Genomic DNA, 26,119 nt, shown 5'->3' with positions numbered 1-26,119 from the left:
GGTTTCAGTATTGAGTTGTGAACTTTGGAGGTATTGGGAGTGGCTTGTTTTGTATTACAATAATATTATTTTATTATTGATGTGTATTTGTTGGGTTTTGTGTATTTTGGGAAGTAGCTCTGTCCACTAGTTTTGATTTTTTTCTCATTTTTGTTTGTCCTTTCTGACGAGAGCTGTCCTTGCTTGGGTTTATATTCCCTGCTACTGTTTGTTGTGAAACCTACTGCAGCAACTGCTGGTTCACAGCAGCCCCGGTGTGGAGATGCAGTAAAAGCTGCTTGTGTACCTCGCTGACACTCTTGACTTCAAGCTAAGACCTGGAGGACTTGCTGCTTGGTGCTGTCCTGTCCTCCTGCCCAAACCCCAGCTCTTCTGGTTTCTCTCCCCTGCATGCCGGGTTGTGGCCTCAGTTAGTTGCAGGAGGTGCTCCTTGAGGATCTGTTTGAGACTTCCGTGCCACACTTCCCTCTGTTCCACCTGTCCTGCCTCCTCCTCCTCTCTGTTCCCTTCTCTGTCTTCCCCTTGCTCTTCCTTCCTCTTCATTTTTCCTTTGCCTTCCCTTCCTTCCTCATTTTCTTTTCCCCTTTTAATTCCCTCTTTCACAGTCCTTTCTCTTTTCTGCCTCATCTCCTTCTTGCCTTCTCCCTTTTTCCTTCTTTCCCCCACCCTTCCCTTCCTTTCTCTTTTCTCCATCTTTTTTCTTTGTTTCCTCTTCTCTCCCCCATTCTTCCTTTCCTAGTCCCCTTTCCTCCCCCTTCTTCCTCTCTACTTTCTCTACTTATGCTTTCTTTTTCCCCTCTTTACCTTACAGAATTACCCCCGCACCACCACTTGTAGCCCAGGCTAGCCTTGAACTCTGGTTTTTCCTGTCTCAGCTTCCTGAGTTTTGAATTATAGGCAAGTTCCAACACACCTGCCTGGCCAAAAGACCCAGTTCTTTGTTGTTGTTGTTGTTGTTGTTGAAAACAGGATCTCACTATATAGCCTCATAGGCCTGGAATTCACTGTGTAGACCAGGCTGGTCTTGAACCCATAGAGAGTCTCTGGCTCCTCAGTTCTGGGATCAAAGGCAGGTCCACCATGCCTGGCAAAACTCAGTTCTTAATCAAAATAGGTTATCATCATAACCTGCATGAAAATCCTCAAGAGTCAGTAGAATCAGTGCTGGTAAGATAAATAGCAAGGGCTGTAGGAGTGATAGGCTTGGGAGGGAGTGCTACGGAGAAGGAAGACTGTCATGGTGTAATACGTGAGGAGGTGCTGACCCTGATGGGAGGAGGGTTCCTGCTCGAAGAAGCAGTGCAGGCCAAGTACTGCCCTAAGTCTTAGCGGGCACTTGATGTGGGGGTGGGATGGTAAGGAGATGGTGGCTGGGGCCTCTGGGTTTTGTGATGGTTTCTGCTTCTCTTCCTTAAACTCTCTTCTAAGGTAGGTTAAGCTCAGCAGTGCAAGTTGAAAATCTTGATTAAGATGCTCGTGCTTTCATTTTCTTAATTTTCTCTGGCAGCATTTTTATTATTCTTTCTGCCTCTCATTCTTTTAGGTAAACATGGCTAGGGAGAAAATATAGTGCTGATCTCTCCTCCTTGGCTGCTGAGCTGCTCTCTCCTCCTTGGGCTGTTGAGCAGGTCTGAAGGCTTCTCAGGCTTGCCTTCACCCTTACTCCCTCCTTGCTTGTTTGTTCTGAATAGTGGCTGGGATGAGCAAGTCAGGCTCAGGCTGTGCACCCCCCTCCCCCTCAAACGGAGGTGACTGGGAGTTGGCAAGGCTGGAGAAATAGACAGGGACTGGGCTACCATGGTCAGAAGCTTTACATAATTTATCTGAGGCATTTTAATTTAGTCTGAAATGTGTGAGGGGTGGAGGAAGGAAACTACAAAATCCACTTTATATTTTCAAAAGCTGACTTTGTGTTGATGCAAATGGACTGGAGTTGTACTTCATAGGGCAGTGTGTCCCAATAGGAGCTGTACCACATGAGAACACTGATTTTAGTTTTCCTTTTAAAATGGTTTATTTTATTTTATTTTATGTGCATTGGTATTTTGCCTTTATGTATGCCTGTGTGAGGGTAGTCAGACCCCTGGAACTGTTACAGACAGTGAGTTTTCATATGTGTGCCTGGAATTGAACCCAGGTTTTCTGGAAAAACAGCTAGTGTTCTTATCCACTGAGTGTACACCTTCAATCCCACCACTGGGAAAGCAGAGGCAGGTGGATCTCTGAGTTTGAGGCCAACCTGGTCTACGAAGTGAGTTCCAGAATAAGCAGGGATACACAGAGAAACTCTGTCTCAAAAAAACCAACCAAACCAGCCAGCCAACCAACCAACCAACCAACCAACCAAAGAAACACAGATCTTCAGGCCCCACTCCAGAGCTGCTGACTCATTGTGGGTTGTGGTGTTGTAGTCTGACTCTTTGATTGTTAGGTACACTGATGGTGGAAAGTGGAAACATCTTTCAGTTTTGAAGCATGTAGTTGATTTTATTTGGCATTTTCGTTATGTTTGTGTTTGATACTCATAATTGAAGGAAGTAAAATAGAATTTTCTGATTTAGGAATTTTTGTAGGAAAGCTTAATATTCAGAGATTTAAAAGGCTAAGACAGTGTGCTAATGTACTTGGAAAGGGGGAGGGAGTCCAGGGCCACATAGAAAAATAAACTACAGATAAGTACCAATGCTGGGATAGAGTAAAGTAAGAGGGACATATTGATTTCTAATGTACTTAAATTTGAAATTGAGAAAACTGTTGAAGGTGCTATTTTAGAAATAACTCTTTCTCATTCCTAGAGAAAGAACTTTAGGGGCCCAGTGGCTGCTGAGAGAGGGAGAATTGGGTTCTTCCAGGGATGGGCTCTCACAGAGGTTATCTGATCTCAGATGGTCAGCCCTCGATACACAAACTACATGAGCACATGGACTCATTAGGTTATATATGCATGTGCATAGATGTGGGACCTACCCCAATCTTTATAGACAGACTAGCAGCTGACTTGTGTCTAACCCAGGTTTTATTTGTTTTCTTTGAGGGTGTGAGGGTGTGGGTTTAAATACATACACACACACACACACACACACACACACACACACACACACACGTAACAATAACAATTAAAGAAGAGATCATGTGTGTGTGTAGAACATGGGAGGATTTAGAGGAAGGGTGGGAGTGATAGATTTACTCATGTATGAAATTTTCAAAATAATAAAACATTAAAAAAATAAAAAGGAGACTATGAAGATTGTGCACTCAGGTGGCTTATAGATGCATTTATAAGAGGCTAAGGCAAGAATTCAAAGCCAGCCTGGGCTATGGAGTGAGACCCTGTGTCACATCGGGGTGAGGGTGTGAACTTTATGCTGGTCTCACAGATGGGGGATTTAATTAGAGCATCCTAGGCAGTCAGCACCACAGAGCTAGTCTTCATAGACAGACCAGCAGCTGCTGCCTCTAACCCAAGTTTTATTTATTTATTTTTTGAGGGTGTGAGGGCCGTGGGTTTAAATATTCTCTTTGTTGAAATGCTGAATACATCTGACAGTTTGCTCTGTTTTTCTGAGTGACCAAAGGTTCAGATAAAGCAGATATTATATAAATATCAAAATTGTGTCTTACTAGATAACTCATATATATATATTTTTTCTCTTTCAAACTTTATTCCAGGACCCATCTGTTACACAGGTGACAAGAAATGTGCCGCCTGGACTTGATGAATATAATCCTTTCTCAGATTCTAGAACGGTAGGATTATTTTTCCTTGTACTTCTCTTAAGTGTTTAAATGGAAGTTAAGTAGGGGATATTTTAATTATGTTTCTTTTTCAGCTGATGGGTTAAGTGCATGTAAAATAAGCCGTGTGAATGTGCTATTTAGAATTCATCAAGTTAAGATTATTTTTCTCTTACGGGAAGGACATTGGTGATAACCAAAAATTACCATGATGGTTCTAGAGAAGTCCCCCAGATTTCTTCTTTCATTCGGTAAATTAAAGTGCCAACCCCGTGTTCTTCTAACCTTCTTACAGTACTGAGCACTGTGAAGTAGGAGTGTGCCTCTTGATGTTTGTGTTGTCTTTGTGGGACTGTGGGGCGATGCTTCCTTATGATGGGGACATGTCTGGAACTTTTAACATCTGTGTCCTTGTCATTTGAGTCACCTTCCGCTGTAGCAGCGGAATCTGCTTACTCTAGGAAAGAGTTTTCTTCCTCTAAAATTTAATGTTACTTAGGGGATGAGAAGAACTCCACTGACTGGTGCCCTGTTGCTCTGCTAGGTACAAGGGACTGTCTTCTGCCATCCACTAAGGTTGTACCCAGTTACAGTTAGGGCTCTTTGTTAGCGCCTTTTTGATAATTTTATTTGTTTCAGACTTTAGAACTATTGAAGTACTTTTCTCCAGCAAATAATGGTGTCTTTTGAATTTGTGTCGGATCATAGACATTGTACTCACCAGGTCCCTAACTATAGAAATTTGTGACTCTGGAAATGTTAGTTGTCCCACGGATACTTGAGTTATATCTGTGGATTTTTACTACTCTATCATGATCCTTAGCTAGCAGTCCCCCCTTCCTGGTGTATATTTTTCATAGTGTAGAAGATTATTCTGAAAGACGATGTAGGTTTTGCTTAGGGTTTTTCAGTGTGTATTTTATTGACTACTTAGTTTCAGAAGAACTTTATACAAAGTTGTGATTAAAAAGAAAACTGTATTTGGTCCCTGTCTCCAGTTATGGGCATATAGATTCTAAAACTTGTAGAATTTGATATATGCTAATGAGTTGACTGGTGGTTTTGTGTCCCTAGGTGCTTCAGGTTGAGTGATGGTTACTAGAGAGTCTAAGCATGACTAGATGGCAAAAAACTAAGCTTGCCTCCCAAGAGAGGGTCAGAAGTTATCACAGTTAACTTTAGGTGTAAACTTATACAAACCTGGCGTCACCTGGGAAGAGGGCATACCAGTCCAGTAAACACCTCAGTCAGTTGGCCTGAAGTGTGTTTATGGGGCCTTTTCCTAATTGTTAACTGATGCAGGAGGGCCTGGCCTACTGTGGGTGCTACCATTTCTAGTCGGGTGGACCTGGGCTGTCTAAAAAAGGGTGGCTGATCCTAGGGTGGTGGGGTATACTTTCATTTCCAGCACTGGAACGGCAGAAGCAGGCTGATCTTTGTGAATTTAAGGTCAGCCAGGACTGCATAGAGAAACCCTGTCTCAAAACAAACAAATGAACAAAAGGTGTATGAACTCAGAAGCAGGCCAGTAAGCAGTCTTCCTCCAAGGCCACTGTCGGAATTTCTGCTCCAGGTTTCTACCCTAGCTTCCTGAGATGATGTTCCAGTAGTAAGTAAATAAGGAAGATGGAACAAGTCTTCCCTCCCTGATTTGCTTCTGATCAGTGTTTTATTGTAGCAGCAGAGAAGCAAACTAAAATGGAGAGGACGTGGACTGAGTTGGTCACCGCAGCAGCCACTGATTTACCCCGACACGTCTATGCAGTGGTCCTCTTATCACGGTGCTAGAAGAGGGGTGGGTGGAGAAAGAACATGGGAGTCTGGGCCACTTTCCCATGTTCTGCCCATGCATCTTTGGTTCTGAGTTGTATCCTTATAACAAACTGGTAAGAGTAAAGCAATATGTTTTTTTCAGTTCTGTGATTTTTTTTTTTTCCAGAAAATTCTGAAATCCAAGGAAGTGGTTATGGAAAACCCCCATTTCTAACCAGTTGGTCAAAAAGTATACTCTGCAGCTTGGAACTTAGGGGTTCTAAAGTGGGCACAGACATGTATTGAACCCTTTAACCTCTGAAATCCATGTTTATCACTAGGTTGGGTCAGTATCAGAATTGAACCCAAGTTTTCAGAGCACTCACTGGGCGTCCAGACAGTTGTTAGGTGGATGTGGGGGGATGCCTTATAAACTTGATTAGCAAAGGATGCAATAAAGATGAACTTTTGGGGTTCATGTTTGCCTCATAATGTGGAAGGCCCTGGGTTCGATTTTCAGTACTATAAAAAGAAAAGAAAACTTTACAATTTCAACAATTTCAAAGGCTTCACTTACCAGCCTCTGTGTAAGTGTAGCATCAGTGTCCCAGGACCACTGATACGCTCATCATCGTTATGAAGGTGATGTTGTTGGATCCTGGAAAAGGCCAGTGGTCTCATACGATACTATAATCTAGCCTAACACAGAAAGTTCTGTGGGTGTGCAGGAGTCCAGCCTGGTAGCAACTGTTTAGAGACAAAGAACGAGAGCAAAGTAGTGTGGTCTGTCTACTCTGTGTAGTTCTAATGTGACTTCTGAGGACAGGAGATGGCAGCAGAGCTTGCTCATGTTTGCTGATACTAATGGCAAGTCCCAGCACTACTGATAACTCCCTCTGTCCAGATTACTTTATTAGCAAGACACATTTATCCTTTTCACAAAAGTAGCTGTAGTTATTCTTTATAAACTTTCATTATATCTTCTTCTGTGTGTGTGCTTGGCACAGAATGTGGCAATCTGAGGAAAAATTGTAAGAGCCAGATCCTGGTCACAGTTGGGGTCACAGTTGGGTCTTCAGGCTTAGCAGCAAGTGCCTTTACCCACTCACTGAGCTGGTTTGCCAGCCTGAGATTACTCTCGTGGGGAGTGTTCCTCATCAAGTCTCTGCTTTGTGTTATGAGCCTCTTATCTGCTTTACTGTATCAAATTCTCACAGCATCATTCTAAAGAAGTACTTTAAAGTTTTTGTTTGTTTTCATTTGGTTTGTTTGTTTTTTCAAGACAGGGTTTCCCTTTATAGCCCAGTCTGTCTTAGAACTCGTTCTGTAGTCCAGGCATGTCTTGAACTTACAGAGATCCTCTTCTCTTTGCCTCACAAGTTCTACCACCTGGCCTATTTATTTTTTTTTTTTTGAAAAGCATCTGAGACACAAAACTAGTTTGGAAGCAGCAGTAACTCATCTGTTTGTTGCTTTTTTTTTTTTTTTTTAAACCTTTTTGCCTTTCACCCTGTCGTAGGGTTTCTGTTGTAATGAAACACCATGACTAGAAAGGAACTTGGGGAAGAAAGGGTTTATTTGGCTTACACTTCCACATTGTAGTCCGTCATTGAAGGAAGTCAGGACAGGAGCTCAAACAGGGCAGAAACCTGGAGGGGTGCTGCTTCCTGGCTTGCTCCCCATTGCCTTGCTTAGCCTTCTTTCTTACAGAACCCAGGACCACCAGCTCAGGGATGGCCCCACACACAGTGTGTGCTGGGCCCTCCCACATCAATTACTCATTAAGAAAATGCCTGATCTTATGGAGGCATTTCTTAATTGAGGTTTCCTCCTCTCAGATGACTTTGGCTTATGTCAAGTTGACATAAAACTAGCCAGAATGCCTTTAATCCCAAACCAAACCAAACAAGCAAACAAAAAACACACAAAAACAAAACAAAAAATTAGCTAGCACACACCATGTTCTCTTTAGAGACAGGTGACTAAGGAGTCAAAGTCCTGGCCTGTGGAAAGTTTGTCACCGAAATGAGATTTGAAAATATTCCACATACATACAAAGAGGATATATACAGGGTAAATGAAACATAAAATTATAAGCATGGCTCTACATGTTGAGTTTCCATAGTCCCAGAAAGGCTTTTGGGAAGTGGGTGCCTTAAGTCGGGTGCTAGGCTATAGTGGGTCTATCTAAGACTAGGTAGTTGTGGGTTCTGAGCAGACTTCAGCACCAGGAACACGATTGTTATCAAAGAACCTGGTGAGCTTGTCCTGCACTTTTACTTATTTTTAAAGATTTATTTTATTTCATGTGTGTAAGTATTTTGCCTGCACGAATGTCTGTATGCCGTGTGCGTGCAGCGCCAGTGAGGTCAGAGAGACCTTAGATCCCCTGGAGCTGTTGTTTACCAATAGTTGTAAGTGTTTTATGGGTGCTGGGAACCAAGCGTAGGTCCTTTGCAAGAGCAGCAAGTGCCCGTAGCCACTGAGCGATCTCCAGCCCCTAAAATTGCAGCTTCTAAAAGTGATTCTGTAAAAATTTAAATATACTTGACTGACTGAATTACATGATGTGTTTGACTTTTGTCCAAACACTGTTTTAGTTGATTGGTTGTGTTCATATTTGTTCTAGAAGGTGATTGTGACATGGAAGCTTCTGGATTATTGCATAAGGATATGATGAGTTACTTAAAATCAAGCAGGCAGATTCTATAGCAGGATGGTGGAGTGATTAACCCTGCTAACGTTTAAAAAGTTCACATTATTTTATTAAAAGTAGGTTCCTCAGGGCTGGGGAGCTGGTTCATCCTTTAGGAACACTGGCTACTCTTGCAGAAGGGTTGGGCTCAGTTCCTAACACCTGCATGGTACCTAGCAACCATCTGGAACTCCAGTTCCAGGGATCTGATGCCTCCTTCTGGTTTCCATGGGCACCAGGCTTCTGGTGTATACACACACACACACACACACACACAGGCAAAACATACACCTAAAAAATAAATCCTAAAGATTTCAGGTCATGGTGATGCATACCTTTAATAGCAGCACTTAGAAGGCAGAGGCAGGTGGATTTGTGTGAGTTCAGTGTCAGCCTGTATCATGTAGGGAGTTCAGACCAGCCAGGGATATACAGTGAGACCATGTTCTGTGGCACCCAGTTCCGACAGATACATCTACAAAACAGCTCCCGCATCTAAGGCCCAGGGAACATTGCAGAAGAGGGGGTGGAAAGACTGTACGATCAGGGAGTTTTCTGGGAGATTATGTCTGCTAGTAATGTCAGAAGCTACACCCACACAGTCTTACCAACATGAGTGCCTGAATAAGGACAACAACAAAAGACATGCCAAAGTGTATAATAGAAAGCCAGGAGGCCTCGGCCCTATACAGAGAACTACAGGCAACTAAGAAACACTCAAGAGTGGGAGAAGTAGTCTTCCATAGGTTAGAGCACGCCAACTGCTTATCAAAGACCAAATGGTCCAGCCCTGAAAACATACATACTTCTAACCTTATACACCTAGGCAGGTTGTATTTAGACTCCTAAATACAACATATATATTACATATTTGCATGTAATAACAACTGATGCAAAAAGAGGCTGCTTTAATTAGAGTTAGACTACTGAGATGAAACACCATGACCAAGGCAACTTGGGGAGAAAAGAATTTATTTGGCTTACACTTCCTCGTTACTGTTTATCATTGAAGGAAGTTGAGACAGAAACTCAAACAGGCTTGGAGCCAGGAGCTAGTGCAGAGACCATGAGGAGTGCTGCTTACTGGCTTGCCTGTCTTAGTTTGTGTTTCATTGATGTGGAGAGACACCATGACAAAGGCAGCTCTTATAAAGGAAAACATTTCTTTGGAACTGGCTTACAGTTTCAGAGGTTTAGTCCATTATCATCGTGATGGGGAACATGGCAGTGTTGTAGGCTGATGTGGTGCTGGCGAAGGAGCTGAGAGTTCTACGTCTTGATCCCCAGGCAGTAAATGGGGATTGTGTGCCATACTGGGCGGAGCGTGAGCATAGGCCCCACAGTGACACACTTCCTCCAACAGGGCCGCACCTCCTAAAATATTGGAACTCTCTGTGGGCCAAGCCTTCAAACACATGAGTCTGTGTGGGCTGTAGCTATTCAAACTACCACACTCCCATAGCTTGCTCAGTTTGCTTTCTTATAGAACCCAGGACCACCAACCCAGGGATGGCACCACTCACAATGGGCGGGGCCCTTGAACATCAATCATTAGTTAAGAAAATTCCCTACATACAGACTTGCCTACAACCTGATCTGTGGAGTCATCTCTCTCTTTCTCTTTCTTTCTTTCTTTCTTTCTTTCTTTCTTTCTTTCTTTCTCTCTCTCTCTCTCTCTCTCTCTCTCTCTCTTTCTTATCTGTCTACTCTGTCTGTCTATGTGTGTCTTCTAGCATATGTCTATTTTTGTTTTTCCCATACAGGGTTTCTATGTAGCTCTGCCTGTCCTGGAACTCAGTCTGTAGACCAGGCTGGCCCTGAACTCACAGAGATCCACCCGCCTCTGCCTCCTGAGTGCTGCGATTAAAAGTGTGCACCACCACCTCCCAGTCTGGAGTCATTTTCTTAATTGAGGCTTCTTCTTCTCTGATGACTTTTGTTTCTGTTAAGCTGTCACAAGCCAGCACTTTGACTATGAATTTGAAAGAGATCAAGGAGAGTTATATGGAAGGGTTTGGAGGAAGGAAAGAGAAGGGAGAATGATGTAATTATATTATAATCTCAAAAGAAGACTTTTTACATGTGATTTTTTTTTTGTTGTTGAAAGGAAACTTTAAGACAGTTAATGGCTATCGACTGAAAAGTTGAATACTTTTATAATTTACACATTGATTTACATAAGATGCCATTTAATGTAGACATAATATCTGCTGTCCTGGAAAACTACTGAACACTTGAACCGGGCCTAGTCTGAATTGAGATATGCTGTGAATAGAGTCATCTTGAGTTATGATATGATCTATGTTGCTTGAGTATAAGGTTTCCTTATGGAGATTATGTTGCATATGGCAGGTAGGTTCCCTGATCTGTCTTCTGAAATCTAAATTGCTAGAGCAATGATTGGATTCTTGAGAGCTGATGTGTGTACCAGGAATGCATTTATTTAGGTAATGATTCATATCATATCATATCATATCATATCATATCATATCATATCATATCATATCATATCATATCATATATCATATCAGTGTGATTCTCACTCATTTTAGCCATTGGTGATTGGTGTTCATGGCTTCTGAAAGGTTTTCTTCTGATAGATATTAAAAGGTAAAGACTGGGGACACACAGTCCTGGAATGCAGTGCTCCTGAGGAAACCTTTGGAGACACTTTGGAGCCTCAGTTGCTGGCATGTTTCCAGTCCTCACAGACACTTGGTCTGGCTCCTTTTCTGCTTTGTTCCTTGTACCGTGTGTAGTCTCTCTCGTAGATCTGTACCTTCACAGAATGAAGAATCATGAGAAGGAGATTGCCAGGTGATCATCTCTTACAATAACGGGCCTAAATACCTGGCCTGTCTATAACATCCACCACACAGGCCGTGCAGGGGGTGGAGGGCCTCAGGATGTGCTTTAGCCTAGCTCTGACTACTGATTAGAGGGTAACTTTAGGCAAGCATCTGAACTCCTTTGGCTTTTATTCATGTCTTACATGGGCAAGGAGGAAAGCATTGAGTTAGGTAGTTTCTCCCGTCAGTCTCTTCTGAAGTGCAGGATAAAGCATTTGGCTGCAGGACTGACTGTGTGAGTGCATAGAGCGGTTCCTGCTTCTAATACTATAAATGTCTTTTCTTCACTTTAACGCCTTTTAGATGCTGTGCATCTCCTTCTCTTTCTGAATCTCCCTGGTTTGGTATTCTGGGAGCTCATTACCTTTCCCTTCTACAGCCAGTCTTTGTTTCCTGTCTCTTTATTCTCCTGGTGTCCTAGTGGCTAGAAGTACAAATGTTCTTGGGCTCAAGTGGCTTCCTTTCCTATATCTAATCAGTGGCCATATCCTGTCACATACTCCCTGGAGAGCTTTACCTGTCTATCTTTTCAACTGAAACCAAGCTGTCCTACTTCAGAAACTTGTAGAATGGTACAGTGGCCTTCCAGAGATGCTTGGCCTCAAGTCTGTCTTTAAATTATTGTTTACATTGTTAGGGAATTATTTTCTTAGAGGTCACATTAACTTATCTGTTTTCCTTAGAAGTGATTATATCGTCTGTACTTAGTAGTTGGCATGTGGTGTCACCAGATTTGAACTCAGCCTGTCTTATATGTCATTTTTTGGCTTGTAGAAAATCTGAGGAGAAAGCCCAGCTTGTTCCAGGTTACCCCTCTAGAGTTGCCATCTCCTAGTCTAAGGAGCTGTTTGCTTTAGCCAAAGCCATCTCCCCACAAACCATACCTCTCTGACATCCCCTACTTGGCCTTCCATTGTTATTGAGGGAGTCAGGAGACTGTGATCATAATGCTTGGGTCTCCTAGGTTATCCTCATCTTTCCGGGGTCAAGACAGCCATGTACACAGCTTTTCTATTGTTTGACAAAATATCACAAACTCAGTGGCCTGAAGCAATATAAGCTTACACCACAATTTCTGTGGCTCGGAAGTCTAGGCACAATAGAGCCAACTCCTTTACTCAGTCTAAAGCTGTGTTCAAGGTATTCACCTATGTTGTATTTTAAGATTTATTTTTAATTATATGTTATGTGTGTGGCTATGTGCATGTGAGTGCAGGTGCCCACAGGTGCCAGTAGAGGGTATCAGGTCCCATGGTGCTGGAGATAGGCAGTTGTGAGCTGCTCTGTGGGTGCTGGGAACCACATTTGGATCCTCTTGAAGAGCAGATCCCTACAACCCTCTAAGCTATATTCTTATCTGGGGGGGGGGTGACTAGGGAAGAATCTCTGCCAAGTTCATTGAGGCTACTGGCAAAGATAATATTCAGAGCTACATATGACTGAGAGTCTTAGAAACTTTCAGCAGTTAATTGGGTCCTTCCCCCAGGGCTCAGATGTCACCTGCAGTTCCCAGGGGATACGTAGGTGTCTTCCAACATGAGCATTTTGTCAGTCCCATAGAGCCTCTTAGTGCAGCCCGCCCGGGAAGGTAAATTCTCACAGAATGTAGTGGAATCCAGGGGGGCGGCAGCAGTCTGTCACCTTTATTGTGCTTCAGTGCTTTGTTGAATAAAGGTTTGTTAAAAGCCCTGAGATGCTTTCAGAAAAAGGATTCAAAGATGTGAACACCAATGGGTGAGAATCATTAGGATTCACGTTAGAGTCCAAGCGCCACATTGGGAACAAGATAGTATGGTAGGACTAAGGCTCTGTCCCACCTATCTGTTCACCTCAGTTTTTAAAAGGGTCAACGTGGAACCCTAGGACACCTTCCCCTGTCTGCCCTTAACACCCATTGCCTGAGTCCCCCAATACTGATGTCGTTATGTCAGTCTCGACAAGAAACACAAGGTTCCTGCGGCATTTCTCACCTGCTGGTGTTTAATCCTCACAATGCTTTGTGTAGTCCTTTAACGTCTGCCTTTCTTGTATTTGTCTGTAATTCTTTAACCTTCTGTGTGTTCTACAGCAGTCACAGTCTGTCTTCCAGCCCTTCATTCTCTTTTGAGTGCTTTTCTCTTTCATGCTGTGGAAGCACACCATACTGTGAGGATATGTTATACTCTGCACAAGTTTGGCAAAGTGCCTTCTCCTGGGTAATTTAGAGACAGCAGAAATCGATGGCTCGCAGTTCTGGAGGCTAGAAATTCCAAGGGGTAGACGTGGGCAGATTCAGTAGCTGATGGGGACCTCTTTCCTGGGGCCTGTATGGCATTCCTTGCTGTGTCTAAATGCGGTAGAAGAGGTCAGCCAGTACCCCCACTCCTCAGCTTCTTTTTAAAGGGTACTGATTGGATTTGTGGGCATTTCGTCATAATGACCACAACACCTTCTAAAGATTTCACCTACTAAAAGTATTGATTGAGGTGAGTATTAAGTTTCAACATATGTGACTCTTGGGGTGACAAGTCATTCAGACCGTAGAATTCTCCTTCTTCTGCAGCCTTTTCAAAAGAGTGGCTGCCTTTGCTCCCACAGTTCTAAACCAGGCATGAAGAATGTCGCCTGTGCTTCTCAAAACTCTGGAAATTTCCCATCTTTGTATTGCATTCTGACAGCCATTGGGGCTGGTATCTAATGACCTCTTCAACGTACTAGCTCTTATTTCTGTTTTTAACTTTTTTTTCTCTTGATTCACCATTGTTCTTTCAAGAAATACCAGTGTTTTTAACTCCATTACTGTTTTGCTTTGTTACTGATAATTTTTCTGAATTCTCACGTCTCATTTCCTTGGTCTTTTACATTGACTTCTGCCATTTTCTTTATTGTCATTTCCAGACTTTTTTATTATATTCAGTAGCTGTTTCATAGTTACACATTTAAAATTTTTTGTTTGTATATTTATTTGGTCCTAGGGACTGAATTGAGGGCCTTGAACAGGTTAGACAGGTATTCTACCATTGAGCTATATTCCACCTCCATAAACTCCTCTCCCCTTCCACACCCTCCATTCTCTTCCCCCAAGACAGAGTCTCAGTAAGTAGCTCTGGCTCTCTTGGAACTCACTATGTAAACCAACCTGGGCTTGAACTCACAGAGATCTTGCTGTCTCCTGAGTGCTGGGATTAAACATGCATGCTACTCTTGATAGGATTATTTTAAAGGCAAATAAAAAGTGGTTTATTCTAAGCCACATAATAAATGGCTGTGGCCTGGAAACACGACTTGAAAGTACCCCTAAATGAAGTTATATATGTAGGAGGTTACATGAACTTTTACAGTCATAGCCCTGAGAAAGTTATAACTAGCTGTTGCTAATGTTCGTTCACTGGGGAGATGTAGACCTTTACCCCTTTCTGAGGTTCTAATGGCAACTCGTAGTACAATTCCATCACCGTTCAGCCGGAGAACCAGTGAGTTTAGTGGCCTTCATTACAGAATGTGGGTGAGGGGTGACTGACAGACACTGTAAGCGGCTCCAAAGCAGTTGCCCTGGAAAGGCTTTACCCGGCGTGGCATGGATGATGCCTCCCCCGAGGCTTCTTCCTCTAGTCTCCGCAGCCTGTACACCTGACCACCTCCCTAGGACTCTGCTGCTTCATGCAATTAGAGCAAAGTTGCATATAGATGGCTGGGGGAAATGGCTGGAGGAAATGGCTGGGATATCAGACGGGACCTGCGACCCTTCTTACCTCTTGTATAAGGAAAAGTCATAATCCACAGGGCCAGTGATGCTGGACTCTCCTGAGCACCACAGCAGATGTTGGCAGTGTTGCTGGGAAGATAGCTCCTTCCAGTGTGTCTATACAAAATAGGAACACTGTGGCAGGCCTGCGGACTCCTCTTTAGGATTGGGATTTTACTGGTTGCATCCTTAGCTTTAGGATTCTTGGTCCGTGGCTGAAGTTCATGTATCTGTGACTACTGCTTCCTGTCTTCCAGTGACTTCTCTTGTTGGCACATCTTCCAAGGCCTCCGGGATCTTCAGTGTGTCCATCCTACTGTTAGCTCTCTGGTTTTGTTCACCTCATGCTCTCTCCTCTCATTAAATTCATTACTGTCTGAGGCCACATTCAAGGCAGCAGTTAGAAACTGTCCCCCATTTCCCTTCCTTTGATAGACTCTCTCAGCTCACCATCCCCTTTTATTGCTTTTCAGTCTTTTTCAACTCTGCACCCAGAGATCCCTAAAGAAAAGGAGTTAATTGCTTCAGTCTCCTGCTTAGGAACTCTCACTAGCTTTACATCTTTTGTTAAGATTTAGTGTATGTTTGTTCATATGTGCGTGTGTGTATGTCCATGTATATGTGTATGTATGCAAGAGAGGCTAGGAGAGAGGTTGTCAGGAGCTGGAGCTGCAGGAGTGTGAGCGCTGGGAACTGAACTACTCTCCTCTGTTCCACTGAGCGTCTCTCCAGAGATTCCCACCTACTGCACCCCCTGCCCTCAGTCTCCTGATCTACTTTACCTCTAGATTGACACAGTTAGTCACAGTGAATGAGCCTGTACTGACACACGGTAACTCTGGCTAGGTATGTACATGCTGTGGTTGGAATACATGTGGGCTGACCTGGACCCATGATTGGAATTGACAGGGTAGCTTTTGGCCTGGCCCAACCCCACTCTCGCCCTTCTGGTTCCAGCAGCAACCACTGGTCCTCCTGTTCTCTGCCTTTGTTTGTTTACACTTCTGTAGTTTTGCCTTTCCCGCTGGTCCTCATACCGTTGAGACTGTGGGTTGTGCAGCCTTTTCAGATTGGCTTCTTTGCCTGGTGTGTATTTAAGTCTCCTCTATATCTTTTCATAGCTTGATGGTTCATTTCTTTTTAGCACTGCATAACATTCTGTCTTGAGTCTACTCTGTTTATGGATCTATTCATCTACTAAAGGAAATGTGGTTACTTCCAAGGCCCTACTGTGATGAATAAGGGTGCTATACATATCTCTGTGTAGGTTTTTCTGTGAGCATAAGTTTTCAGCTCATTTGGGTAACTACTGAGAGGTGTGATGGCTAGATCACAAACTGTATGTTTAATTTAATAATTTTTAGTGTGTATATTTAAGGTTTATAATATACTTTAATGAAATATAGATAGTAAACTAAATTAACCATCAGTTCATATAATTACTCTTTTTTTTCTCTTTTTTGGTTGCAAAGCAGCTAAAAGCTGCTCAGCATGCATTTCCTATGCACCTGGGTTGCACTACCTGTAACCTTCATGCTGTGCGTCACAGCAGCAGACCTCCTTGCCACAGGAATCTACTGCTTTGCATCCTCTGGCTTTCATCTGCCCCTCTGCTGCCCTACTTCTTCCTCATATTTTCTAATCACCATTTTGTACTCTCTGTAAACTTTCTTTTTAGATCTTCTATGTAAATGAGATCATAAATAGCTTTCTTCCTGTGTCTGGCATATTTCACTTCGTCTTAATGTCCGGTGGGTTCATTTATATGGCAGATGGTAAGATCTCTTTGTTTTTGCCATTTCTTTATGCATGTCTGCTGTTTGTCAGTAATGTGTCACAGGGCATGGTGTGTGGAGACCCTGTGACATGACTGTGTTTTCTCCTGCTTTGCACTTGAGGACGATTGCTGACTCACACGTTAGCATTGCTCTCTCTCCGAGTTGTATTATCTACTTAACAAATAAGTATGTGTCTACTGAATCCAGTCCGAGTTTTGTTCTGGGCCAACCTTGTATAAAGATCACCTCAGAGCCATTGTTAATTCTGTGTTGCATTCCCATAATGAATGTACCAGTCATTGCATCCCCACCAATGGAGGTTTCCTTTTGTCTCTGCTTTTCTGAGAGAGACCTGACCACCATCAAGTTGTCCTTTGATCTCTACCCTCACCTCTCTCACACAACAGTTGACTAGATATACCTAGATTTATTTCTGTGGTGACTGCTTCTATATCCCCATGTCCTGCTCCAGCCTCTTTTTCTAGCCTCTTTGTACATTTTTGTGAAAGTCATGCTATTTTGGTTTCTTTAACTTTGTAATTTAAGTTCAAGTCAGGAAATATGATGATACCAAATTTTTCATAATTCTTGACTATTGGGGGTCTTTATAGCTCTATATGAACACTAGGATTTTCTCCCTACTTCTGTGAAGAATGTCAATGGAGTTTTATAGGGCTTATGTTGAACTATGTACTGTTTTGGGTATGAACACTTTAACAATATTATAATGAGCCATGAGCATGGGCCCATTTTTTCACTTGTGTTTTCTTCCTTTTTTTCTTCTTTTTTTTTTTTGGGGGGGGGGGTGTTTCAAGACAGGATTTCTCCCTGTAACGGCCCTGGCTGTCCTGGAACTCTCTCTGTAGACCAGGCTGACTTCAAACTCAGAGATCTGCCTGCCTCTATCTCCCAGTGCTAGGATTAAAGGCGTGTGACACCATGCCCAGGTCCATTTTTTTTTTTTTCAATCACTGTTTTGTAGTTAGTTTTTTGTCATTATAACAAATACCCAAAAGATGATGACTGTGTACAGAGAAAAGTTTCTTTTGGTTCATGGTTTGGGAGGGCCTACTGTAAGTGGGCCTAGGGCAAGGCATATCATGCTGGGATCTTGGGTGGAACAAAACCACTCACCTCATAGCTGAGAAATGACAGAGAGGAAGAGGGTTTGTGTCCATCATCTTGTTGGAGGACCCTGCTGTTTGAGGTCTCAGTCCGCCAAGACTGGACAGCTTCTCTGAGTTCTGTGCTAGATGGAGGATGCCCACCCCACACACATGCACACAGAAGGGCCTCCTACTCTCTGCTTGACCTCATCTGGAGAGTGTCTTTGGGCACAGATGCATCTGATGATATCTGGAGTATAGTCTTTGACACATTTCCCTGAGAGCACTCTCCCACCTGCACCTATAGGCTAATTAGGCACTGTGTTCCCATTCATATGATAGGACCATGCTGCCAAATACAAGTAAAGCATTCTTGGCACTTCAAGCCCCAGCCAATAGCATACAGTGACCCTGGGAATCTTCCCCCACTCCCCAAGAATTATATAGCCTTTGGTCTGGAATAATCCAGAAGTTATTCTGGATGCTTGTGGGCCATCAGAATCTCTCATTCCATTATTTCTGCTCCTTATGTCCCTAGGGACTAGTGGCCAACAATCCCCAGGGGGAGGGTGCCTACCATCATCTCCTTTAAGTACCCCTGCCCTCTGCCAACACCACCACCACCACCACCATAACCTAAATGGTTCCCACAAAGTCATACCTTTTAAAGCCAGTTTATTCCTAGATATTTTGTTTTCTTAATGCTGTCAAAAATGGACTCGGTTCTTGGCTTCGTTCCCAGGTAGCTAGTACAGATGAAACTTTGTTGGTACTGTGCATACAACCTTACTGTGTTCATCTCCTGGTTCTAATATTTGTACAGTGGCGTGAACATACAGAATTTTGCTATCTGTATAAAGAGGTAATTTTACATTTTTTTAGTTGAACCTACCCTTCCTCCTCCCTTTCCTCCTTTTCTTGTCCAGTGGCTCTTATACTTCTAGTACTGAGCTAAACACAAGTAGAAAGAGTTAGGCAGGCCTGGTTGTCTTGCCCTGGGTCTTGATGGAAAAAGTTCTTCCCCCCCACCTTCTTGCTTTTCCCCTTGGATGCAGTGGGGTTTCTCAAGTAGTCTATGTGTATGTTGAGGGAATTCTACTCAGGATGAAGTAGGAGGAGTTTTTGCCAGGAAATATGTTAGATTTTTTTGTCAACATTATTTTCTAAGTCAACTGAGATGATTATTTAGTTGTTTTCAGTTTCTAATCTGTTGATACAGTATGTCCTGTTGACTGTCTGGTGAAGCAGCATTGGGTAAGGGATGAATACATTTGGTCATGATGTGTGATTTTTAAATGTGTTGTTGAAGTTTTTCTGCTGGTGTCCCACTGAGGGTTTGGCATAAATTCTCCTTAGAGAGGTTGGCCTGTAGTTTTGTTTTCCTTAGGTCCTTCTTTCCCCCCACCCTTTCTTTGTTGTTTTTTTGTTTGTTTGTTTGTTTGTTTGTTTGTTTTTAAAGACAGGGTTTCTCTGTGTATTTCTGGCTGTCCTGGAACTTGTAGACCAGGCTGTCCTTGAATTTAAAAAGATCTGCCAGGCTTTGCTTCTCAAGTTCTGGGATTAAATATATGTACCACCACTGCCTGGCTGTTTTCTTTAGTTTTTGTTTTGTTTTGTTGTTGTTGTTGTTTTGTTTTTTAAAATAGATCTATGTCATGTGTATTTTGTGTATTATATTGTTGTGTGTTACATAGTGTTGTATTATGTGTGTGCTGTATGTATTTTGTATTACATTGCATTTTGTTGTGTTGTGTGTGTTCTTTGTTATGGTGTGTGTGCTGTATATGGTATGTTGTGTGTGTTTTGTGTTGTGTATGGTGTGTTGTGTGTTTTGTATATGGTGTGTTGTGTGTTTTGTGTGGTGTGTTTGTGTGGTGTGTTTGTGTGCATGGTTTTACATGTAAGTGTAGTGCCTTTTGAGGAAATGATAAGGTACCCTGTTGGAGCTGGCGCATGGTGGTTGTCAGCTGCTCAGCATTGCTGGGAAACAAGTTCAGGATCTTTACCAAAGCATTTTCTTAGTGCTAGGTGGGGGACGGTCCAGCCCACAGTGAGTGGGACCACCTTGTGTAAGTAAGAAAGCAGGATGGACAGGCCGTGGGAAGCAAGCCAATCAGCAGCACCCCTCCAATGGCTTTACAGCAGTTCCTCCCTTGACTTCCTGCCCTGGCTTTCTGGATGATGGGCTACAAACTGCGTTGAAGTAAAACCTTTTCCTCTTCACATTGCTTTTTGTCTTGTGTTTTATCACAGCAACTGGATAATTAAGACTGTGCTTCTGACCATTGAGCCATCTCTTCTGTTTCTGTGTGTTTTTTTTTTTTTTCCTGTGTCTTAGGTGTCAAAGTAATTAAGTAGCTTCATAAAATATGTATGTAAATTAGCTCAATTTTGGGAAAAATTCAAGAAATACTGACAGTAGCTGGGCCCAGTGGTCCACTCTGGTAGAGAAGTGTCAGCAGTTTAAGGCCAGCCTGGGAAATACAAAGAGATTACGTCTCCAAACAAAACAAGCACAAAGGAAAACAAAATGGCTTCAACTCTCTGAGTGCTTGGTGGAACTCAGGTGTGGAATTCTTCAGCTCTCTGCTGCTCCTTGCTGGAGGTTGTGATTATTTCTTTGCTGTATTGTGTGTTTCTTGCTGACTCAGTCTTGGTGTATTCTGTTTCTCTAGGAGGAGCTCGTCCCTTTCCTCTAAGCTAGCCAATATCTTTGGAGTAGAATTGTTTTAAAGAATGCCTTATGATTCTCTCAATTTTTCTGGCATCCTGTGGTAATTTTTAAAATTTTGAGTTGTCTTTGTTATTTTTAGTCCACTTAAAGATGATTACCCCTGCTTAGTTTCTTAGCTTAATTAATTACATCTGTAATTTTTCTGTTCTACTTGCTGTTTTGGGTTTTCTTATTTCCATCCTTCTGTTGGTTTTGAGCTTAGTTGTAAATGCTATGTCCTGATCAGTGTTGGACCACTATAGTTCATCCTTCCTATGGGAGTCTGTAGTTGCCATTTGCTAGTTTGTGGGTTCCTTTCTCTCTTCCACCCTTCTCCACCTCTTTATTTTTGGACTATTCTTTGCTATGATTAGGGGCGTTGAGTTCCTTGGGGCAAGTTTGATCTTCTCTGTCAGGATATCTAATTTCTTGTTCTTTTTGTTTCTTTTGCACACATGGCTTGGCAAACTACAACCAACAGCATCCCACTACCAACCAGCCACCCACCTGCTGGGGCTTTAGCGGTTATATATCCTCTGAAAAGCTCCCAGAATTCCAAACATCACACACTGGCAGAAAGTATCTGCAGCTCGCAAAACCATGTGCCTGCTAGAGTGTGACGCAAATCATAGTCACCTGTGAAGCAGCCTCATATCCCACAATTTTCCTTACTTCTATGTTTTTTAAAGAAACCAAAATTCTCGGTCTTCACCTTCCTGGTGTCCTGGCCGTTGTTGAAGATGCTGCTTCCTGAACTAAGAATTGGTGAGCCTGGGGGGAGGTTTTATATCGACAATAATACGTGTGTGTGTGTGTGTGTGTGTGTGTGTGTGTGCGCGCATGAGCACAAGCGTGCACATACATAGAGTATGCTGACATATTTCTAGTGTGTTTATGCAAAGGAACTTGCATGGAGGAAAGAGCCTGTCACAAACAGTTCTCTGCTCAGCTGCCTGGACAAGCCACCTCCTTGCCTCTGTGGTACTCAATGAGGATGCTTGAGAGCATGTGCTCTTGTAGACCTCTTACCTACCAACTGGGTAGTTTTTTGTTTGTTTGTTTTGTTTTCTTTCCCTGTGGCTTAATGGCATTGAGGGTCCCCTTCAGTGGACTAGCGCCAAAGAATTTTACAAAGCTTAAGTACCTGGACATGGTCACTTTTGTCATCATCACCAGTGATGCAGAGAGAGTGTCCTCTTTCTTTTCAGCTCACAGTCCAGTAGCCGAGGCCTCCCTATTGCATTTCAGCTGCACTGCAGCTTTCTCTTTTGGGGGCTTCTAGCCAACAGCTGGTCCTTTAAACCTACTGGCATTGGCTTTCTTTTCTTTGGAAGCCAGCTTTTGTATGTTTTCACCTTACATGAAGGATGATGTTAATAGGTTTCCACCCATTTTGAAAGATCTCTTTGTTTTACTTAGTACATTTGAACCATTGACATTCAAAGAAATTAAGTGTTTTTCTCTTCTTAACACATTGGTCATGTGTATTTTTGCTTTCTAGAGTTTGCATATTCACTTATTCAAATAAATGCAGATGAAATAACTAAACCTCATCATGGGCAGTGTGACTACTCTATAATAACAGGATTAGTGGTTCCCCCTTTGGTCCTTGTCATTCATCTCACTCATTTATGTGTGTGTATATAAACCTATAGACATGCATTTGGTATATACACATGACTCCATATGAGAGATGCTGCTACTGGCATTTCAGACCAACCATCTTCTGCTAGCCAGTTGATGATGTGGAAAAGAAGTTTTTGCTTTTCCCTTACATCCTCTCTGCAGATCTGCTTTCCTTCAGTAGATCATAGATTCTGACCCACATTATTTTCCTCCTTTCCAGATGCAAATCTGTGAGCACCTCAGTATGTGTGTGGAGTGCTTATACTTGTCACCTTTGGGGTTAGTTTCACAGGACACAGAAGTCTAGGCTGTGGCTTCATTGTCTCCTGTATTCATTAGTTTTAACTCCATTTTGTTCTTGGTCTGGTTTCTGAGAATTCAGATAGTATTAGTATTAGTATTGATTTACATATGTCTGTGTACCCCACGCATGCCACTGCTTTGCAGGTGCCCAGAGAAGGCACCAGATCCTCTGGAATTAGACTTAGAGATGGTTGTGAGACACCACAAGTGCTTTTTTTTGGGTGTTTTTGAGACAAGGTTTCTCTGGGTACCCTGGCTATCCTAGAACTCGCTCTGTAGTCCAGGCTGGTCTCAAACTCTTAGAGATCTGCCTGCCTCTGCCTCCCAGGTGTTGGAACTAAAGGTGTGTACCGCTGCCACCGCCACCCAGCTACCAGCTAAGCAAGTGCTCATAACTGCTGAGCCACCCTCTGCCTCCATGTTACATTTCTCAGGGAAGTTGGGTTTTTGTCCCTGCTCTGGTTTTCAGGTTGTGGTTTTTTACCCTGGTTTCCTGTCTTTGAAAACAATGGGTGTGTATATGTAGGGTGTTATTTCACTGTTTTGCTCAGTGTTCTGTGAGCTCCCTGGATATCTGGTTTGATGGCTAACATTAACTTGGAGACATTCTCAGTCATTTGTGTTTTTCTTTCAAATAGTTTGCTTTGATTATTCTCCTGGTGTATTCATTGCATATAATAGTTTATGGCTGTCTGTAATTTTCACACATTTTCTCCTTCTCTCTCTCCCTTCTCTTTCCATTCTCTCTCCTTTTCTCTCCCCCTCTCTCCTCTTTTAGGTTTCTTAACCCTCACCCTCAGAGATATACTCTTTATCTCTCTGTAGTGTACCAATAAACCCATCATGGGCATCCTTTGTTTCTGCTTGCTTAGATGTGACACAGGCATTCCCTTTAGCTCTTAGGAATTCTGGCTGTGCTTTCAGAAGCACCTGTTCTTCTCTGGCATCTGCTCTACCCCTTAGAGTCCCCAGAATATCAACCACAGTTCTTTAAATTCCTGTCCTGATGGTCTGCTCTGATGTCTCTTCAAATTGACATTGGATTTTAAGTATCCCTCATCATATTTTCTTGACAGGTAGGCATGATATACTCGGTCACAGGAACTGCTGTTAACAGTTACATGGTGGTGATCAACTGGCATTCTCTAGAGTTTCACCTCTGCTCTTGTGAACTTTACATGTGTTCCTGAGCATTTTCTTTAGCTGGGACATAGTGCAGGTATGAGCCTGCAGCAGGTAGGAGCCCCATACAGATTAAACATCAGCACATTGGATACCAGTTGGAGTTCCTTGAGGTCAGTTCCTACTAGATGACTGGCATTCTCTAGTGTGGTCCTCCTTCCTTGACGGAGGGTAGAGCAGAGCATGGAGGAGAGAGCCCTGTGCCTGTGTGTTTTCATGTCCTGTGAAGTCACTGGCTAGCCCTGAGTGTCATCTTCAGGAATGCTGTGTGTCTCCTGCAGACAGGCCTCTCACTGCTGGCCAGTGACCTGGAGTTTCTCCCAGCTTTCCTCCCTAGTACTGTGACTCAAGTGCTCGTCCTCATACAGGTGTGCTGACACACAACTTTAATCCCAGCACCCAAGGATGCAGAGGCAGGGGCATTGCTGTGAGTTCCAGGCCAGCCTGCCCTACAAACTGTATCCAGGACAGCAAAGTCTGCACAGAGAAACCCTGTCTTGAAAAAACCAAAATCAAAACTACCAACAACAAAAAAAATCCAAAACAACTGCAACAAGAACAACAACAACAAACCATGTGCACATCACATGGTTCTTAAGGTAGGTTCTATCAACCATATTCAGAACCTCCTGCTTACAAGGCAAGTGTTTTGCTGACTGAACTGTGTCTGCAGTTCCAATATTAAGTTTTAGCTCTCAGCGGTGGAGCAATTCACAGTTTAGATTTCCCTGCCTGGCACTGGTTCCTACTGCTGTGTTCATGAATAACTAGTGCTCTAGTGAACTGTTCTCTGTCTAATTTTGGAGCAGCATTTTGCCCTTTGTCCTCACATTTCCTAAGGTATGGGAGCAGTTTACAGTTTTGTTCATCCTTTTATCTCTTGGAGTGATGCATTCCACACTCTTAATATGTAGAACCAGAAACTCAGTAACCCTTACTAGCTGCTCTTTTTTTTTTCTGCCAGACTAAAATCAAGAGCCTTTAGAATACCTGCTTCCCTGTTCTTTTATTATGCATGTCTGTGTCATGTGCCAGCACACAGGCCCCCTCACACCAGCAGTTTCTTCTGTTTGGAATGGTCTTTCCCCAGGAAGACTTTCTCTCCCTCTTCATGACTTCAGTTTTATAAAAGGATCACATTCAGCTCACAGTCATGACCCATTTCATCCATGGCCCTGCTGTTTATGAAGTGTAGTGTCTTCTTTTACTAAGCCTCATGCCCCATTCGGTTTCGCAGCCAGTGGAGTGATTGTGACTGTGAATGTGTGGGTGGCCTCGTAGTGTTGGCTTGTGCACCCCTACTGTGTGCACTCTCCTGGCTTGCACACTCCTCTCATCTGCTGCTATGTAGCTTCTCTTAGTGCTTATCCGAGTCCCTACTAACTCTGTTTTAGTATGGTATTGACTGAAATAATTCTATTTGCCCTGGTTCTTAGGTAATGTACATATACCAAAGGAATCCATGTAAGCATAGCCACAGTCACAGTTGCCTGTGAAAGATGGAAATCTGAAAAGTTCCAGAATTCCTTGGGGCAGTTCTGTTGGAAGGCCCACCATCATAGTACGGCAAGCAGCCTCAGGAAGCTCTCCTAGCTTGCTTGTTAAGGGTCACCTGAGAAAGTTGCTCACCATGTTAGCCAGTTAAAAGTGCACAGCGCTTCTTTTTGAACCCCTGGGTTGTCTCTGGCTAGGCCTGGAGTCTGCATTTTCTAAAAGGTGTCTGAGGGATCACAAGTCAGACCATATGAAGAACGCACAAGAGAACATTCCATAGACCAGAGCGTGAGAAAGCACAGGGCTGTTTTGGGGATTAGATATTTAAACTATGGAAGTGTGTAGGGGAAGTTCTGAGAACACACAGCTTTAAATGTTTAAAGCAGATTCTGATTATTCATGCCAGTGGATTTAATTATGACTTTTTCATATACGGACATGACAATTTATTCACCCATTACCCTCTTATCTTCCTTCCAGCCTTGATAACCTCTATCCTTTTCCCAATTCGCTCACTTTTTACTTTTATACCTTTTGTATGTGACCAAAATTTTTAGGGTTGTTTATAGGAACATGAGTAATGGTTTGTAAACAGGAGCATGTGTACCTTACCAGTGGCTGTATCTCCTGTCTCTCCCTCTCCTTCGACTACTGGGAGTTCTTGAGCCCCATGAGCCCCTCCACCTCCCATGGCAGGGTGGTGATTGGCCTACTATTGTGCGGAATCACTCCTGGAAATCAGCACATAGCTGAGTAAGACTGTTGGTGACTTTTCTTCCCCAGTGTAGCACCTACCAGCATTCTGAGAGTTAGCTAGGAGGGAGGAAGCTTTCTTCCCAGTTCCAGCTTGATTTGTTATGTCTGACCCAAAGTTTATTGAGTCTTCTACAAGAGGGTCTTATCACCTAGGAGAATTTAATTATTACATGACATAGACAATCCCTAGATCTCTTAGGCCTGGAAAGAAGGGAATTTGAATGTTGTCATTGTGTGTATAATGCCTTTGAGTTTCAGTGAGCAGACCTGCTCACTATATTACAGAACAGTCAACCTGCAATTACATGGCTAGGGTGATTATAATGTCCTAAAGTCTATGGAGACAATATAGTTCATTTAGTGGGGACCCAGCCAGGTGTTCAGATGTAGAATGGACAGCTGTGTG

The 26,119-nt window shown here is 43.0% G+C and overlaps 1 protein-coding gene across 1 annotated transcript in view; it reads left to right on the top strand.

Annotated features, from left to right (window-relative positions):
• The window catches only part of Scamp1 (secretory carrier membrane protein 1), an 85,032-nt gene that overhangs the window by 26,024 nt on the left and 32,889 nt on the right, over nucleotides 1–26,119 (top strand). Inside the window, exon 2 of the mRNA XM_055598414.1 lies at nucleotides 3,670–3,747. Coding sequence (XP_055454389.1) covers nucleotides 3,670–3,747 — 78 coding nt within the window. The remainder of the gene's footprint in view (nucleotides 1–3,669; nucleotides 3,748–26,119) is intronic.

Source organism: Psammomys obesus, unplaced genomic scaffold, assembly GCF_907164565.1.
Source record: "Psammomys obesus unplaced genomic scaffold, mPsaObe1.curated_primary_1811, whole genome shotgun sequence".
Classification (NCBI taxonomy): Eukaryota; Metazoa; Chordata; class Mammalia; order Rodentia; family Muridae; genus Psammomys; species Psammomys obesus.
This window is presented reverse-complemented; position numbering and strand designations above follow the sequence as displayed.